At 40.7% G+C, this 19,355-nt stretch overlaps 1 protein-coding gene across 1 annotated transcript; it reads right to left on the reverse strand.

The window, feature by feature from the left end:
- Positions 1-545: 545 nt before the first annotated feature.
- Positions 546-10,140, reverse strand: chn1 (chimerin 1). The gene is made up of 7 exons (XM_030081373.1): positions 9,450-10,140; positions 7,632-7,716; positions 4,217-4,390; positions 3,270-3,347; positions 2,361-2,498; positions 1,569-1,674; positions 546-1,481 (listed from the first exon to the last, which is right to left on the reverse strand). The coding sequence occupies exons 1-7, from the start codon at positions 9,699-9,701 to the stop codon at positions 1,310-1,312; spliced, it is 1,005 nt and encodes a 334-aa protein (XP_029937233.1). The 5' UTR covers positions 9,702-10,140; the 3' UTR covers positions 546-1,309.
- Positions 10,141-19,355: the final 9,215 nt, after the last annotated feature.

A 19,355-nucleotide genomic window follows, 5' to 3' on the forward strand; every position in this document is an offset into this window, starting at 1 on the left:
CCCTTGAATCCACAGAGGGGTGATGCCTTAGGTAGTGTGGGTTTTGGTTTAATCTCACAGTGAATCAGTGTGAGCGATGTGTCGTTGGAGGGGTTTATGTACGATCACGTGTAGCATCTAGGCATGAGCTGTCACTCTGAATATGCAGATTGAAGGGCTAACAGCCCCATTTGTCAGGGTTGTCTTGCGCGTGCAAACAAATATGGCAGGCATCTGCTTTTTTTTGTTTTCGAATGGGCAGTCCATTCAGCTATAGTATTTTTTATGCTTGTTTTTAAGCCTGTGGGGCTTCTAGGTTGCTTTTATTAACATCTTTAATTTGGTTATATACTTGTTAATGCCTTTTTCTTTTTTCTTTTGTGCAAATAAATCAGTTAAATAAATAAAAGACAATAGACGGGGAGGAAGTGTAAGGGACACATGGGAGAGAAAGACCTAGTGGGATTCAGTCCAGTGCCGATGGGGGTGCATGTCATGGCTGTTGTTTGCCAGTGTCAACCATTTGCTCAGATGAAACGCCACACAAAACAGAGACTCTCAAAAGCTTGAGTGAACACAAGTTTAATGTAGTTGATTTTCATTGTGGCGATCCGGATGACTCATTCAGCAGTGCATTTCTCAGAGCAAGGTTTAATAAATTAAAGTGATCATGCACAAATTATGTACAAAACCATTACAGTAGAAAACATTAACTGCACAAATAATCCTGTTGAAACACAATACAAATTTTAAGGTCAAGCAAATGTACCAAAGCACACAGTGATTTCTTGTTTTCGGATTGAGAAAGGAAAGATGTAACTAAGAACTGTAGGTTACATGAAAAGAGTTGAGGAAGTAAAAAAAAAAGAAAAATACAGAATCAGAGAAATTACCCCTCAAAATTATTATCAGCTTACTTCATATCCAGCTATACAATGTTTCACAGAAAAAAAAACTGCACAATAGGCAGCTGGGAATCTGGACTACTACAAGACAGACAAAAGAAAAGTCACAATGCTGCACGATCTTTAACACATGCTGGGTTATGACTACAAAGCAATAGAAAACAAAGACTCCGCACCATGCATGCTGGTCTGTCAGTTTCTGAAAATCCCCCGACAAAAATGGGGAGACATACATACAAGTGTCAGGTACATCATCCATTCCCAGTACAGGGTAGGAGAGATGTTAACTTCAGCACTGGTCCATACATAGGGCATAGAAAAAATGTATTAAATAATGTAATACAAAGAGTCATTCAAGTCTTTGCACAAAAGAATCATTAGATAGCTGTTCTATAAAAAATGCTATATGTCTTCCTGATCTGTTTTCAGAAGAGAACATCTTCGTTTTTAATGAGCACCTCCACCACCTGCCTCTGGTAGCGGATGTCATTGAGTGCTGTGATGGCGTCCACGTTTGGCGCACGCATGAGGGTGGGCCCGAAAACAATGGCAAGATTCTCTGCGTTCATCAGGTTGTCTTTCTCATTCAGTGTCACTCTGAAAAGCATATATCGAAGTCAGGAATATGTGTGTTCATTCTGGAAACAAGTGTTTTTTTTTTCTGATTTTGATTGGATCTCTCACCTTTTTAAATGTGCCATGAGGTACTTGAGAGTTTCAGTGTGTGACTGGGGCAGCAGTGCTAGAGCTTCACGGAAGGCTTCGAGTTTCTTTTCTGGGTCTGTGTGCTCTGGGAAAGTAAATGTGCCATTAGAAAAGCCAGTCATAACCCAATTTTATTGGCTTCAGAAGAAACCATAAGGAATCAACGAAACAATTCATTGTTCTCTGGGAGGAAATCTGAGCGTATTCAAGAGATATGTTAATGTGGATGAACTCTATGACTTGCCCCCTCGACTGGATGGTTGTTTTCTTGCAAATTAACTGCAGAATTGGAGCTGAATATTTATTCACAGCTTTAGGTAAGCACTGAGTTTCAAAAGCCATTAACCCAAAATTTATAGAGGGAGTCTGGTGACTGTGAGGGCACAGACTCAAATCCCTGCTCCATCTGAAATCTTAGTCAGGAAAGAAAATAACAAAGACTTCTCCTTTCTCTCAAGAGCTACCATCAAAATGATACTTGAGCAAAGCCTCTTTCCACTGCTGCTGCTCAGTGGCCAACAATAATGGTTGTAATGGGCAGTTTCCAGTATTGAATGCTGGGCGTGCAAGTGTGAAGTAGAGCATTACAGCTGAAATAGGGCATGTATGCCCAGTAAAGCAAAAGTAAAAAAAAAAAAAAAAAAAAAAAGATATACTACCAAAAAAACAATGCTAAGGTGATAAAATGCAGTTAAATCTTACTACCGGGCCTGTTTTAGGGATTATAGGTATATTCTAATTGCAAAGTCATACTGTCTGCTTTGGACTTACTTGCAGCCTCAATGAACCTGGGATAAGCATCATATGAGATAACAGGAACAGGCAAATCCCTGAGGTACAGTTTCAGTGCACCAGTGATGATATTGATGTCTTCATAGGCATTCACTGAGATGTCTGTCTTCTCACCATCTGCGAGGATATGTGACGGAATGAAGGAGAGAACAAAAAGTTTGAGCTTAACACAGAGAAAAAATGGTCCACATCAGCAGTTTCACATCACAGTGTGAACTGAAGAATAAAGAGATTGTGTTAGCTCGGGGGGAAAAAATCTAGCCTCGCTCTGTATTTTGCGAAGTGGCTGCTATCACTCGCCTGGCCTGTTTTATTCTGACTTTCCTTCAGTTATGCATGGTATCCAGAGCAGGCCGTGGCCTACTTGTGCTGGCGGACTGAACATCACAGTGCTGTGAGCTGGAATGACACTCTGTCATGGGTGATCTCCCACACGCGGCTCTGGATAAGGTTTTAGCCCATAGCTCCAGGGTTTTCCTACAGTTAAAATTCACACCGCACTGGGCCAAGACAGGCTCATTCTCGCTAAGCCTACCACTGAATCTCAATACAGTGCAAGGGTTTTCCACAGTGCTGCTTGAGCTATGTTTGAGGCAGGGAAAGTAGCTGGAATAGATCCATGGTTTTCTATCCCCTGAGGTCACCCCTGTCCGCACTGTGAACGCCTGCATGACATGAGGTGGACCATGTCCGGGGAAAGTCTGCTCTCCCAGATGGACACTAATCCCTCACAAATGTGTCACTTTCTGCTTAATCTGAGATGTCCTGTCCACCTTATATAAACAGATCACGATGTCATGCAAAGTCATGCGTCATGTTGACTGCTGACAGAAATCTATAAGAGTATTACCACGCTAGAAGCCGCAGGCGTCAAGGAACAAGACATACCTCTGTCGAAAGCCATCTTGACGTCCTCGACTGAATCACTGAATCCAGATATTCTGTAGAGCCCTTCAGACTTCAGACCTTGAGGCAGAAATAAACATGACATTTCAAACATCATTTGGATGTCACATGAATGTACAAGTGCCCAAATATTGTATAAAAATTCACCTCCATATGTTGCCTTGGGTAATATAGGAAATGGCATTAAATGCTTTTAAATATGCATAAGAAATTAGGGATAAAATGTCTACAATATCACACACGGGAATAACATGGGAAGATGCAAATAGTTTTCTGCATCACTGGGCAACATAATAAAGACATAAATCAAACTTAGTTACAGACATATATTAGAGGGCAGACAATGAGGGAGCGATGAGTTTCCTACATAGTTGAGTGATTTAACTGAAATGCAATCAACTGAGGCAGCAGGAAACAGAGTAATCTATTCCTCATTACACATGTACAATTACCAGTACTCTCATCAGTCCTTAAGCCATTTTACCACAAAAGACCAACGGCTCAGTCATTAATATAATCAGACTTCCACCGTCTCGATCAAAGTAGGTGTACAGATTAGCATACAATTTTGCTTGATGAAATAAAACTGTACTTCTTATTGCTGATTAAATTTGTCTTTTGGACACTGAAAGAACAGCTGCATTACCACAAGCATGGTGCATGCAGTAAGTAGGTCATACATTTAATTTTAAATCACATTTTTAAAGGGGCCGCATTGGGTGAGCTGAAATGTTCCGCTATATGTTGAAATATATAAAGAAAGATACTCCATGAAAAGAGTGAGAAAAATCGATTTTGACTGAGTGGTTCAATTTTGATATAAAGTCATTGCAAAATTTCAAAAAGAAGAAGAAGAAGAACATGCACCCAGTATTGTAAGCCAATATAACCCATAGTCCCTCCCCACACATTCCCTGTCCTAAACTAACCTCTTGATTCGATCTCTCGTATGCACATGTCCACCACCATGGGACGCGCTGTGTTGTGAGCCTTCACCAGGGTTGTGAGGTCACAGCTGTAGACTTTACGGACGTGTTTCAGGTCTGGTTTGCAGTCGTTGGGTACCATGGGGGAGCATTGTTTGTGGACGTTCAAGCCACAGTCTGCAGAGAGTGAGACAGAGTGAGCCAGATAAAATAAATAATATGCTGTGATGGAAAGCTGGTATAGTGTCCAATAGGCTCTGCAAGATCTGTCAACCAAAATAATCCAGAGATAATGAAAGGTTAACAAAATGATTTCTTGTAATTAAAACATTTTAGCTCTGCACTGAAGGCTGTTAACATTAAATTGCCATTATAATTTTCCACTGCTTGGATGGTTTGGCTTGCTGAAGTCTAAATCCCCTTGATCAATATTTGGCCTCTGAATGTCATTGGACCACTGGAGAGCTCTTCTCAAAAGGCTGATGACATCACTCTGACTGCCAGGCGTGATATTGGAGTCACCTTGAGCACTGGAGTGCACAGGCGCCTCTAGAGGGCCATTAACATCAACAATATCATCATACAGTCATCAACAATGGTGATATAAAACAAGAATGAGCTACAAGACAGTTAACCTCATATTGGTTGTGTGCAGTTTAATTTTTTTTCAAGTTTTCACAAAACATTCCTCAAATTAAATCATGGGAAAAAATAGCCTTTGATAATTATTAAATAATTATCTGAGGTAATTTCCTAATTGATGTGGTCATTTGACTATGTGCTGTTTGGTGGCATGGGTTATATCTCACTGGGTGTTCAAACAGAATATTGGCCATGATGTCAGTTGTTTTTTGTCCTCAGTCACAGTGGATGGGGCCGGAGGCACAGCTGTTAGGGCAGGTTTCACCTTGTAGGGAGCAGAGCAGCCCGCAGAGAACAGATGCAGAAAAAGACTCCAGTCCTGCTTTGTAACAGAGGCTCTTAGAGGGAATTAGTGGCACACTGAAAAACACTGGCCTGAAGGAGGGACAGTCAGCGCTGCTGCATGCTCAATTCTTTTCCAAATCCGGGCTCACACACAATGGCTGTGGAGGCAGCAATTCAGGCGCTGCAGGCTACACTAGACCTAGTTTCCAAGACTAAAATGGGGCAGCTCTTCAAGCTCTTAATTCTTTTTAGCCTTCTCTGAGTTCTGAAAAAGGTTTTTTTTTTTTTGACTAAATGCTTTGTGCTTTTGATTCCAAAAAACTATTACATTTTGATCCCTTGCAAAAATTCTCACTTTTTAATTTGCAACAGTTTCTAAGCTACAGTATCCAAAAGCGAATGTACACTTCTGGAGAGCCATAGACCTTATTTTGATTAATATGGGTCCCTAGAGAAATTTATGCAGACTGCATTTATATGCATTGATGCAGAAATGTAATTACCTTAAGAGATGATTCTCTTAAGGATATGAGACAGGCAGTATAATAGAGGAGGGCCTGTCATCACACACAGGGCTGCTGTGCTACTGTTGTCCATGTGTGCACACTGATAGCCTGGGTCCCAGGTGGGGCGGGTGAGGGTGAGGTATGACCCCAGAGACAGCAGGAGCCAGGAGACAGAGGACGCTGCTTTACTGCACTGTCAGCTCTGTCTCTGTTACTAGGGGGAGGAGGTGACGCTGACGATGGATTCAGCTTGGTTTTAGCTAAAAGGCTCTGACACTGATGGTAAAGGTTGGCTGGTTGCTGGTGGCTAATCAGCACATTATCACTGTGTCTAACCTCCACTATGCTCAGCACACACAGTGCCGGCTTGTCTATCAATCCAAACCTCTCCTTCTTTTACTGGGATATAAGGAAAACCCCTCAAAATATCAGCCCAACTGCTGTTTTGGATGGTTTGGGTTTTCCACCACACACTGAAGTTGAATAGAGGTTGAGCTGTGTGACCTAGCTCTGTGGTTGAAGCTGCTGAATTTTAATGTGTGTGGAAACAGAGCTCCTTCCCCACGCTCCGAGCCCTGCTCCTCATTAAAGAGACATGCCAGCTTTGTTTTCCTTCATGGCCATGATGGGATGCGGCTGGGGGGCGTACTCTGATGAGGAAATGTGGCACAACAAGCACCAGCAGAGGCTGGCTTCCTGGCACTCGGCCAAAAACAGTTCACACGTACAAAAAGAAAAGGGGGGTGGGAGAACATTTTTGGAATGCAAATTTGAGCATCATATGAGACTTCACTGCCCTAGATTCTGGTAGCCATGGCTGTCTGAAGGAATGGCAATATAGGAGTCGACAAAGATAGGCTCCAAACATATGTGCCTTTTTTTTTTTTTTTTTTTTTTGATTGTTGTCTGGTTTCAAAACCAAGGCATCAATAATTAATGCCAGAGCTCCCACAGATATGTGTGGCACACTTTGTTTCATCAATAAAACATCAAATACTCACATCAGAACAGATTATTGCACTATTTGGGGATGGGAATCCAAAACTAGCAACATCTACAGAAAAATGGCTATCTCACCAGAGTAATACACACACAAATAGGCAAAAATGTAAAATATTGATTTTCACTCCACTTAAAGAACTGTATGTAAATGTGTTTAACCAATCAGGTAAGAGAGCATGGTGGCATTTTATTCAAATTACTGACAAATAAAAAAGACAAATAACGATTGAAGTGCAGGGCTGGGTCTTATTAAGGAAAGTATGTTTTAAAATATGGTAACTGCTGTAGAGACACACAATGAGTGAGCATAAAGAGACATTTGAGAATTGAATCTTAAGCTCCCACACTCTAATACAAAGATCATGTGCATGGAACGATACTGTGGCTGGGTGGTCAACATACTGGCTTGTAAAGTGACAGATGTTTAGGTTTGCCAACCTACTTTATGGTGATGAAAACATGGCAGCCATGACAGAACTGTAAGCCTAGCTTTGAGCAAATGAAAACCCATTTCAAGGCATTAATGGAGAAATAAATGAGAGCCACATATAAATTTTGAATTATATAAGTTTACCAGGACTTACAACACGGCAAACACTCATTTTCACACTTTTTTTTGCACTGAATCTCATAATCAAGTAATCCAATGAAAAACAGGTCAAAGCAAAGGCTAGTGCAAAGTATCTATTACATCACAGCAAATCTCACAGATACAGAGCCCACATTTTGCTGTATTATACAACCCATAATCCAGTGCGCTTAACACTGGTGGGATTTTAGATTACAACTCAGTAAAACAGCTGTAGTCGTGTGGAAAAAAAAAAAAAAAAAACGACAGACAACCCACATGCAAAAATGAAGCCTCCAAAATCCCTTTGAACTCCATCACATAGTAAATAAAAAAACAGAATGTTGTACATGACCCGGTTTCACTTTTTTCACGGTTCGTGTGTTGCTAATTAATGCTTGAGAACAAAATGTACCTGCACATTTGACTCCCTGAGCCATCAGTCCCCACATGAAACTGGCACAGTGATCACACCAGTGAGGTCCCCGAAAGGTGTGCACCTAGAGTGGGGAGAGAGATAGTGGCAGATATTAATGATCAAGTGAAGGGAAAGAGAGAGGGGACAGTGGGGAGTTGAAGCTGTTTTCTCCACGGACATCCCACCTACTTCAGGGCTGCCAGGAGACTCCCAGATGCTGCCATCTCAAATGAGGCGGACTAGGGGGATTATCTAACTGTTGAAGAGGATTGCTGTTTAAACAGCCACTCAAACTGATAATGACTGGGCCGGGGGCAGCGGTGACTCAGAGCAGGGGAGGCTGTGCAGTAATAACGGTACAGCAGGATTTGACGATAAACCAGTGTGAGAGTGCAAGCAGTCAGAGAAATTTGCAACAAAAACAGCAGAAGGCCCCCTTGCTCAGGGAACCCCACACTCCCCCAGGTAACAACAGCCCAGCCAATCAGGAAGGCCCACACTAGGTGTCTGGGAACAAGAATGAGCCATAGCTCTCCTGGCTTTCCTGTATCATGTAAAAACTGTAAGCTCCTCAAATGGTGCGAGGAAGGCTGGGGCCTGGAGGAAATATTTCACTTTTGTATAGAATTTACAGATTTTGGCAAGTACTGTAAATGCCTGTGCAAGTGACTGTGAAAATCTATGCACTGATGGCACACCAAATAGCATTGGATATGTTACGAGTCCTTGGAGAGTCAGCCATTATTATGGGTTGTCCCAAGTTCCCGAAATGATGTCATTTGCTTTGTTTTGGCATCTTTTTATCTTTGTATCAGCATTGTGCTTCTAATGCACATCCAGTTGATTGATTATATTACGTTCTGTGGTCTTTATTGTTTTATAAGAGATACATATGTTTGCTTGTGGGAAATTATGAATGAAGTATTAGAAAAAAACAAATAACAATGTCTGAATGCGAGTTTTGAATACACATTCTGGGAGTTGTTCATTTTAGAGGTTGGATGATCATGAAATTCTGTCTTGGGGATTATAACAGAATAATAAAATGTGAAAGGAGAAGTGTGATATTGCTTTAGTATACAGTGTAAACTTTGAAGTGAAAATGAAAAGGTACAAAGGAAACCATTATAACATGGTATGTTTTAGGTGAGACTATTGAAAACAAAACAAAACAAAAACACATAGGCAAAACATACTGAATATACAACAGCACAAACAATATAACAAATACACAATAGCATTTTTGAATAAATTCTCAGCCCCGAGATGTTGTTGTACTACATTCACATGAATCTCATCTCATGTGCTGGTTACAGGGGCTTTGAACACAGGGGCTGAATGACGTACTGTTAAAATGTTAAATAGTGCATTCAGTAGAAGGAGAGAACAGGGAAGCAGGAAGAGACTGGTGAGCATCAGCAGTTTGTTTCTTTCCCTTCCCTCCATCCCATTAAGTATCCAAAACAGGAGACCAGGGCGAAGTCTGATGACAAGAGCCAAATGGGGATAGACTCCTCCACTTTTCCCCCTTTCCATCGGTCTAATCCTCCCATCTGGTACTCAAACTAACAGCAGTGGTCCACAGACCACCCAACAGATTTTCTTTTGATAGAGGCTCACTGGACAGACCAAAACAGCTCTGCTTTTCATCCCCTCTCCCGCTCAATAACACCCCCCACCCCCTCTTCAGCACCAGAAGAGCTTGCAAAGCCGTGCTCTGGTCACAGCATGATGAAATTCACACAATATTTTGGAAATGCAACAGCTGACAATGGTTCACAGAATGTACGCTCTTTAAGTTAATTTGAGTCTCACCTTGAAGTTGTGGACTTTCTCGATCCGGGGTGTCCGGTCGCTCTCCTTCAGAGTGGCTCTGCGGACCAGTGAGGTGAGCTGTGAATAGGCAAATAGTTTGAGTGGCTGCCAGATAGTGGCTGGAGGCTTCTGTGGCCCCATCCTCATCCCCAGTGCTGCTGCCAGAATGTCCTCCTGGTTGGCTTCTCGCTTGGCCTTCTGCACCAGGGACTTCTCTCCCTTGTGAACCTCGTAGGAGTCTCTTGATGGCATTCTGGTGTTAAAGCTTACTAAACCAGATGAAGGAGCAAAGTCCAAATATTTAGTGAGTCCCGGCTGTGGAAAAAAAACTCATTGATGCTCAGAGCAAGTCTACATCAAGCAATATCACTTGCATTATCCCAGTCAAATGAAGACATCTGAAACAACATAAATCAGATTTGAACTAAGGAAAGAGTCCATAAACCAGCAAAATGAGTCCACAAGAAGAAAACTGTGTCCCTCGTTAAATCCCTTCACAGCAGTGACAGTAGATTAAATGGTGCCTCTGTGATAGGAGTGTCAAGTCTTATGATACAAAAGAGGTGCAGCCCTGGGTGCTCATGTGGTTCCCTGGGAATGTGTATGCAGATGAGCTGAGTGGTTGCGCTAATCCTCTCCTCCCTGTGCAGAGCTGATATTCTCTCTGGAACAGAGACAGCACACTGTGTATGGATGCTGCCAGGGCTGCCAGAGTGAGGGGGAGGAGTACGGGGGCGGACCCTGTAGTAGTCACAGCGGATTAAATGGAACGCACTGGCCAATCACAGCACGGCTACGCACACTTTGCTGCCGCCACTTCCCCGCCCCCACGCAACCACCTCAATCAGATATCCAACATAGGAGCCTTGGTTGGATGAAATGAGAGTGGCTTGATAATGAGCAATGAATGAGTCATGCATCAGGAGTGGGCTGCTGTGTGCAGGACTCGCGACAGCAGTGGGCCGTTGGAGAGGGGCTATTTTCAAAATCATGTTGCCACAGAAACTGGTTAAGCCAGGAACTACAAAGACCTGTCCCAGAGGCAAAAACCAGCACGTATAAAGGATGAGATCATTGCTATTAATATATTCTTTCATACAGTGGCTCGAGCTTTCAAATAAATAAAATGAAAATGACAATTCGACTGCAGGTTTCAGTGCCAAAAAACAACAACAACAACAACAACAACAACAACAGAAAAACAGAAATCCAAAATAGAATTATTAAAAAAAGCAGAAATGCTCTATTTTCATGTTAGAACATTTTCAATCACACAGTTCAATAAAAAGCACCTTAATAAAATTTGTGTTTTGATTTATTTGTGTCAAATGGATAATACTGAATTCACATGTCAAGGCTCTGAGGTAGAAAGCTCATTCTACCAATAAAATACATTTTTTTTTTAAACATAGCCTAATCCTAAATAAAATATGAGACACATAAATATTTTCTATAATATCAAAGAAAGAAGCCAAGCATACATTAAATCAATTTTTATTTTAAAACAAGTCATTAATTTCAACATATGCATTTCCGAGATAAACTAGATTTCAAGGAATTACACAATGTATCTCTGTTCCAAATAGACTTAATGAGGAAGGCAGGAAGATAAAAAACCTATTTATTCTTTGCTGTTGGAGTCTTTGTCTGGATGTTCATTTTCTTAAGGCTTGTACTGACGCAAGCGTTGTCAGTATGCAAATGAAGTATCAAATATAGCATCATGATGGTGCTGGGGGAGGAAGGATCTGCAAACTGCTTCAGTAATTCACACTGCAAGTCAAATGTGATTATACTCCCACATCTCAGAGCCTCGCTCAGACTGGCTGGGCTGTTAAAACGCTACCTTCTCACCTTTTAGAGAAGATACTTTATGGAACAGCAGAGAGAGTGACTGCTCAGACTGTAGACTCCCCTTAAGAAATCAATCAATGACTGCTGTCTTATTGACATTTGCTGCACCCCTCCCTCCAGTTGAGGAGTAGCAAAATGAGAGTATGAACAGTGGAGGGGAACAAAAATTGGCTTTGAAGATCAATGCAGATTCGAAGAATGGCATCCCAAACTGTGTTGTGTGTTGCTGACAGGGACTTGAGCTTGACATGAAAGTGGTGGAACACGGGGCTTCCAGTGCAGCTCTCCTCTCCCGTGCTCAGTGAAAATCTCTGCTCGGGAGGGTACCTGAAAGTGCTAGATAAAAGGCGGTAAGGTCCTTTTATATGCACTGGTTCATCCTCTCAGACCCTGAGCACTTTAGAGGGCTCCGCGGCATAATTGCATTGCCTGCTGTTAAGTGCGGAACGAGTATCTGACTCCCAGGATGTGGCTTACTTTGAACGCAGCTCTAATTGACACTGATTGATTTGCCTGTTTCCCAAACATGTTCAAAGATGGGACTCTTGAGAAAGGATGTGTGCAGGGCCGTTAACATAGAGCCTTTTACTTCTTTGTCTTAAAATGTCCATCTGATGCCAGACTGGGCATCTGAGACAGTTTGAGTGTTTGGAATCTGCATCTTGAAGCATTTGAAAGAGAATTCAGTCTTGCTAAATAAATAAATTAAAAAACATTTATAACATTTTCAACTTAAGCTTTAATTCTGGTGGAGGAACAATCCAGCAGCACATCAGAATGTTTTCAGATTTTGCTTGATACGCTTTGCTTTTAGTATGTTCCACTCTCCATCCTGAGAAAGAGGTTAAGCCATTAAGCTCCTGCAGAAATGCTGAGTCTGTTTGTGGGTTAGAGAGGTTGTTTCATAAGGAAATGCACTGCTGACCTTGCATCAACATAAAGACCCATTAAGTTAACACTGGAATTTACTCTCATGATCTAATTGTAAACTCTGACTGCAACAACCCTGATCTCAAACTGTAATAGAATAGTTTTTTATATCAACAAATACTGTGCTAATAATAATCTGTAATCTATCATTTACAATTCCCAAAACCCAGTTTTAACAGGTCAATGCATGAGGGGTTTAAGTGGAAAAGGACATGGAGGTTTAATGATGTCCTTGCCAGTGTGAGAGATCAGCAGTAAAAGGCGAGTATAAAGCTGGACGTACGCTGATCCACTAACCTCATCCTTGAGCAACACCAAAGATCAGAATGTTACATAATGTTACATAACCTGAGATACATAACCATGGTGCGATGCGGAGTGTATGAGAGCAAGAACGAGGACAAGGACGCTTTAATGAAGTCAGAGAACTTGGATGCTCCCCATTGCCATGGACAGTGCAAGCTTTGAATTCAGCTGCACAGCACTGTAAAGTGTGAAGCAACCAGAAAGAAGAAAATGTGATCTGATTTGTATGGTAGGTCTTCACTGCACTGTGACTGTAAGGGCCTTAGCTGTATGTTGTGTAGACACCGAGGGACAAAACACAAAATAACTTTATTTGAAATAAAATAAATCCAGCTGATCACTCATCATAAGGAGAAAGGGACTAGCTCCATTCAGATCACAGGTGCGGTAAACCTATAGTCCATGTATGGCTCAACCATTATTGCCAAGAAAACCCACATAATCATAAGAATGCAGCTGGGATCACTGCCCTTTTGCGAGCCTTGCAAGAAAACTGGAACAAATTACACCATATTTTACCAGGACAAATAGATTATCTGGAAGTGGCGGCAACAGTCGCCCTGACAGTGATGTATGGTTGCCTGCAATCACACTTTGCTATCCAAACAGCAAGGTCACACCACAGGACACACTCTTTATAATGCATAGGCACAATATGGCGTGATTTAGCCTCAGCTGCGTCTTATGTGGGTCCGGGGATGTATTGTATTTTGCGATTTTATTCACAATCCAGTGGCAAAAACATGTGCCTCCCTGGCTGTTTTCATCCATTTTGAATCGAAAATATTTGCCCATTCAGCATCAGCTCACAAATAGAGAATGGAGTAACATTAGTATGCAAGAATAGCACACCGCGCCTGTTGACAATATAAGTGGTACAATGCAGAGCATAACAATAACCCAATAACTGACTTGGGACTGTGGTGGTGGGTAAGCAAAGCATCCCACAGTAATCACCCCACTGCTATGATGTTTCACATTCATAATAAACACAGGACTGAAATAACTTGTTTTGGGGTGCAGCAAATCCAAACCAGAACAAACTTGACTTTATTTATATATCACATTTTGTAAGATCAAATGCAGTGCAATGTGCTTACAGATAAACAAAACAGAACATTAAAAAGAAGGGGGAAAAAACAATAATAAAAAAAACACAACAAATCTCTCGAACCTCTATAATACATGTTTAATCATATTTCAGAATTAAACATGTTTAGGTACAGAAACAGCCAAATAAATGGATGAACAACCCGCAAAAATAAAATTGGATAAAATCAAACAAAATGCAGCCTCCATAGCTAAAATTAGCCCCATGTTTGGCTCAGCTGAATCACTAGGTATTACATGGAGTGTCAATTGTTTGTGAAGAACCATTAACAGGCTTTAGTGGTTCTTTATCTGAGTGTGGAGGGTGATCATTCAAACAACAACCCCCTGAATAACAGTGTTTGAAACCATGATGAATGACTCATTCTGCATTGAGAATAGTGTCAGTGGGGTAACAATAAGATAGCACAGTATGATTTAGGTAACCAAAATACTCCGTGCTTGAGCAAAACATGTATTGAATAGTATATGGCAGCAAGAAGAAAATTCTGTAGTAAATCAGAATTTTCTAGTATTCTAGCATTTTGCATATTAACATAATAGATTTTGGCGCACATCAGTTGGCTAAGGTGTACATTATGTACCATTCAAGTCCTGGGACCCTTGTCACATCATCCTGCATGTCTGTCTCTTTGCTGTCAACTAAAGGAAAAAAGATGCCCAAAAATAATCTTTGCCAAAAAAAAAACAACAAAAAAAAACAACAATAAAAAACAGGTACGCCAAAGTTTCATAAAACTGATGTGTGAGAAAGTGTCAGAGTGAGCACACAGTGTGGCGCTTGGTGCAGAACATGACATGCTGTTGCTTTAATAACACTGATGCTGGGTGATGGTTGCTCTGTCCATCATTTATTTCAAAGCAGTCTTATGTAACTGTACCTTAACAGACTCCCCCGCATCCCAAGAGACGCTGAGGCTAAAGGTCCCTGTGGTGCTCTCCAGCACAGAGGCGTTTCATAACTTGTAGATGATCCCATTTTCCCTGCACAGATTCTATCAACTTTAACCTCATTAACAGCTGACATTCAGTCCAAGGTCTTATTTCTTCTCGTCACACAGGCGTCATACGACTTTGAAAGAGGAGGAAAGTCATTTGAATCATCAAGGAGAAGTCTGAGCTGCATCCGTGCAGCAGGTTTGGATGTACAGAGGACCACATGGTGAAGGAAGCACTTTTAACTATATTTTTAAGACAACTATAAATGTACTGAATAACAGTGGTATACTGATTCCTCCCTTGGATCGATTTATCAGTCGTAACCACTGCCAATTCAACTGCATCAATATCCTAAAATAAATAAATAGAAGGACTTGCTATTACATTAGCCTGGACTGAAATGCTTTAAATGGAATCACTTAAAAAATAGCTAGGTTGTGGTGATAATAATGCTATGAATTACAGATTAATTTGTCAATAATGTGTTCTAAATGCAATAAACAATGTTAAGTCATTCTGTTTGATTTTTCACATTTCAGAGTAAAAAAGGACAGTCTTACATGACTGCACATGCTTATTTTATAGATATAAAATGTTGGTAAAAAGTACTGAATCGAAATCTTTGAGTCAAATCATATTTTACAAATTCAAATCAAACTGAGCTATTTAAAAAAAAAAAGAGAAGAAAAGAAAAAAAGAAAAATCACTCTTGAAACAAATTGCCAACTAGTGGATGTGAATTGTGAATGAAGCTGTATCTCTATTAAGCCATGGAGTCACACCCCTACTAGATACTGCTGAAAAAACATACTGCAGACCTCAGAGCTTTTGGATTGCATCAGGATGAAACACAGAAGAAACTGGACCTCTGTGAAAAGACCCTGTCACCAGACTCAAAAGCATCTTGGGCCAGTTGGGACATTTTATTGAGGACAGGGTGTGTGGGATGCAGTTAGTTTTGACAGGGAGGTCTTGACTCTTGCAGCAGCCCTGATAAGTATAAGATGCTCTCTGTCTCTCTGCCTGAAGAGGATGCAAACCTGTAGGATAGTGACCATATTGCATATTATCACGTTCTACTGGTTGTACAGTAACAACATCTGTTTGGAGGGCCAGGCTCCCCCGAGGACAGAGCTGTTGTTTCTGAGCCGGTGTTCTTCCTTTATACACTGGTGGTTATCTCACTTGCTGAAATAAGCCCACTAGTCCCGTGAGGAGCCAATGTTAATAGACGTTTTAGAGGTGCTGATGTATGCATAATTTGATCAGTGTGTGTCATGGTGGGCTATGTGGAGCAGATATTTCATTGTGAGCAACAGCTTCAGTTGCACAATGTTTGCAAAGCTTGTCAGGTTATCCCAGGCAGCTGTAAGGGAGCTGGGTTCTGCAAAACTGAGGTGACTTTCTTAGCCTCCATATGTTTTCCTTTTGACCTAGGCCAGTGGAGTTTATATTATTCCACTACATACCACTGTCAGACATCTTATATTATGTCAGTCTGATGTACACCTCCATCAGCTCCATTGCACTACAAGACAACCAGGTGGTGACAAACTTTTTTTGCACCTTGCTTTGATTCGTAATGGTAGCACCTTCCTTGAGCCTATCGGTTTAGAAATTGGTGAACTATCTGTACAAGGGGACAACGAGATTACTGAAGTGCATGCAAATGCATTCAGTGTCATTTTGAAAATGCCAGAATGCAATGGTGAGCTGTTTCCTTCCCCCAAAGTTACACGAGGATGAACAAAATTCTAGCTCCTCCCTTGTCCCGTTGATGTAAATGTCACAAACAGTAACGAGATGCATCATTCCCCCATGTTCTGCACCTCTGCTGCAGCTGATTTGAATCCCTAGGAGCAGATTTAAGTTTTACAGATGGCCAGCATCACTAATAGGTTATTTAGATTTACAGTTTCTTATGTTCACATTATTTCAATGCAGGGTGGATTACCCTGGGTTACAGGAGCACCACACATCAGTCTGTATTTTCAGTGGTGTTACCATTTAATTAGTCAGTCCAATCTGGCTGAGATTAAGAATAGCATTGTGTCGGGGTATGTTGTATTTAGAAATTAAGTCCATTAAGAAATTGTAAATACATCATAACCATCAGATTTGGCTCTATGGCTCACTTTTATTAAGGCAAGTGTGCCTTCTCTGCTGCCCTAAATATCAGATCAGATGATTCCATTATTATTTTTAAACAAAACCCGGAGACTCACTTTTACTCTCGCACCTTAAATTTGATGACATATATTTCCTACCTGCATTTTAGTGTTTTGCTTTTATTTGTTCATGTTACGTCGCTTTCTTGTATCTTAATTTTTTTTGTTTGCCCCTCACAGTATGTTTGACATAAGGTGTCCTGCAATGCCAAATGTTTTAGAAAAGTGTTACTTAAACAAAGAGTGACTAGCTGAATGACTGACTGACTGTCTGATTGATTGATTGATTGATTGATTCATTCATTCATTCACTGACCCCTGATTAGATAGGGTATTGTGGGGTAAAATGCCTCTTTTATTAAGAATATCTCCTTTGTAAAATTTAGAATGCAATGCAACTTTTAACTGTATGGTAAATGCCGACCATTCTGGTACTTCAACACAAAAAATGGAACTGTTTACAAATTGTTTTTACCCGATAAAAAATCATATATCTGCAGCTCACCAATGTTGTCAGAGGAATTAAGGACTCCTCCAAATAAACAAATTGATTTTCACTGTACCCTCTAAAGCAACATCAGCCGAGCACAGTGCTAAATCTCATTTCATGTGAGACTCATCTAAAGGAGATGACCAGTCCTTGAATAAATGGATTTTTTTCGGAAGCCACGTTATAACATTATTTTTCCAATATCCTCTCATAATCTGATATAATTTTCTGAGCTCATTGTAATGTAAATATCAGTGACCTTTTCACCTTCTAGATGCAGTTATAAATTGGAATTTTTGCCTGTTGTCATGAAATAACAAACAAATTGCCTCAAAACAAGGAGATAACCTCAGCCAGTGAGATTTCTCTAAGTTGATATTTCAATAAATCATTTATACTGTATGTGCAATTACTAGAAATGATGAGCTCATTATTTTAACAGGGCCTAAACTTGGAATAGATCAAACTACTTTACAGTGGATCCTAACACATGGAGTGCTATGTGTTATGTCTACATACAGCATAGGATCAGATACACCACAAAGATTCTTATCCATAATGAGCCGCTTGATTCACAGTCACTTCTCACTGCTGCAGAACATGAAAGATATCTAGTTTTGATATAATTGCTGGAAAAAGTTGTGAAAAACATGATACTTTGAAAACAAAACAAAACAAACAAACAAAAAAACAATATAGAGGTCAGCCTCTAACCTTTTATTTGTTTTGCACTGGATTCCTCTCCATTTGTGCACTGACTTGGTTTAATTTCCCAAATGAAACTATTTTACTATCAAAAACATTTAAGAAGTAACCTGCTGACTGACTGAATCAAAATGTTTTCCACTTCAGCTTTTGCAAACATCAAGTCACACACATCATGCCTTAGGAAAATAAAATAAATAAAACCATTGGCTGTACCAGTAACCAGCTAAAAAAACAGTCTAATGGTGTATCTTCTTTTACTGCAGTATTGTAATGAAATGGCATCCAGCAAAGGCAAAGATGATTGACATTGATTACTGTATAAATAACACACAAGTGGACCGTCTGCAGTGGTCTGCAGTTGGAGAGGCATACATATGTATATATACAGCTATATGTGTCCAATCCGAGGCAGCTGTTGGGTTATTTGGCTTGAGGCACTGTTCAAATCACCAGGCTATGAATATCAAATCATTCAGATTTAGAAATAACAGAACGGCTGGTGGACATCTGGTCAAGCAACGTCTGTGGCTGATGCTCTCCCCGTGTTGCCCTCTTGTTAGCATATCAAAGACAGAATGTATTTCTTAAAGAGAAATGAAAAAATGGCCAGGAAAAACAGACAAGGATTTAAAATAAACTGGGATGATATAATGATTACTGCTTTGTGGCCATTTTAGGGCATTTTTAGTTTATATCACACCTCCCAGGAAGGGCCCTCACATTACAGACTATTCAAAATAACACATCAGACAATGAGCTATTGAATTTAATCTGCCTGCTTTTTCGCACAGAGTTGCTCTTTGTTTTTAACAGCTGAGGGTGAAGTCCCCCCTCCCCCATCCACTATTATCCAACCTTGTTTATGAGCTCTCTGCACTGAGACTAGAGGAACACACACCACACACACTTGGGGAAGACAGGAAAGTTTGTTGCAGAAGTAAATCAGCTGTAATGATCGTCCTGATCCAATGTGTAATTGTCAGTCACTATGTATGTATGCATGTATCTCTCCCTGTGTTTTTAAACCAGGACAGTCTCTCTCACTGTGGGATATGCTGCACCTTTTGCCTCTGGCTGGCAGTGTACTCTCACAGGGTTGTCTACTCCTCCACTAGCCTGCACGTCTCTTTCATAATCAGTGCTCATTTACCAGCCTTTGCGCTCCCCGGATGAGTATACAACTTGCTCTCATAGTTGAGAATCTTGTGATTTTGCGTCAAATCCTTACTCGGTGCTGCTCCACATATTGTGGCTGACCTCACTATTCCAAAATCACTACACTGATTTACCCGTTCAAAAACAGACACACAACAATCCCTTATAAATAAACTTGTTGTGAATTAGGTAAACAGGCAGTTGACACCAACACATTGCATAATGTTATCATTATGCAACCCATTC

This window comes from Myripristis murdjan, chromosome 21, assembly GCF_902150065.1.
Source record: "Myripristis murdjan chromosome 21, fMyrMur1.1, whole genome shotgun sequence".
Classification (NCBI taxonomy): domain Eukaryota; kingdom Metazoa; phylum Chordata; class Actinopteri; order Holocentriformes; family Holocentridae; genus Myripristis; species Myripristis murdjan.

What these genes read in the sequence shown, in the direction of transcription:
- chn1 (XM_030081373.1), bottom strand. Translation starts at nt 9,701, where the DNA reads ATGCCATCAAGAGACTCCTACGAGGTTCACAAGGGAGAGAAGTCCCTG. An exon ending in CAAGATGGCTTTCGACAGAG is followed by an intron (nt 2,499 to 3,269) that starts GTATGTCTTGTT and finishes ATATCCTCGCAG; the next exon opens with ATGGTGAGAAGACAGACATC. An exon ending in CAGGTTCATTGAGGCTGCAA is followed by an intron (nt 1,675 to 2,360) that starts GTAAGTCCAAAG and finishes TTACTTTCCCAG; the next exon opens with AGCACACAGACCCAGAAAAG.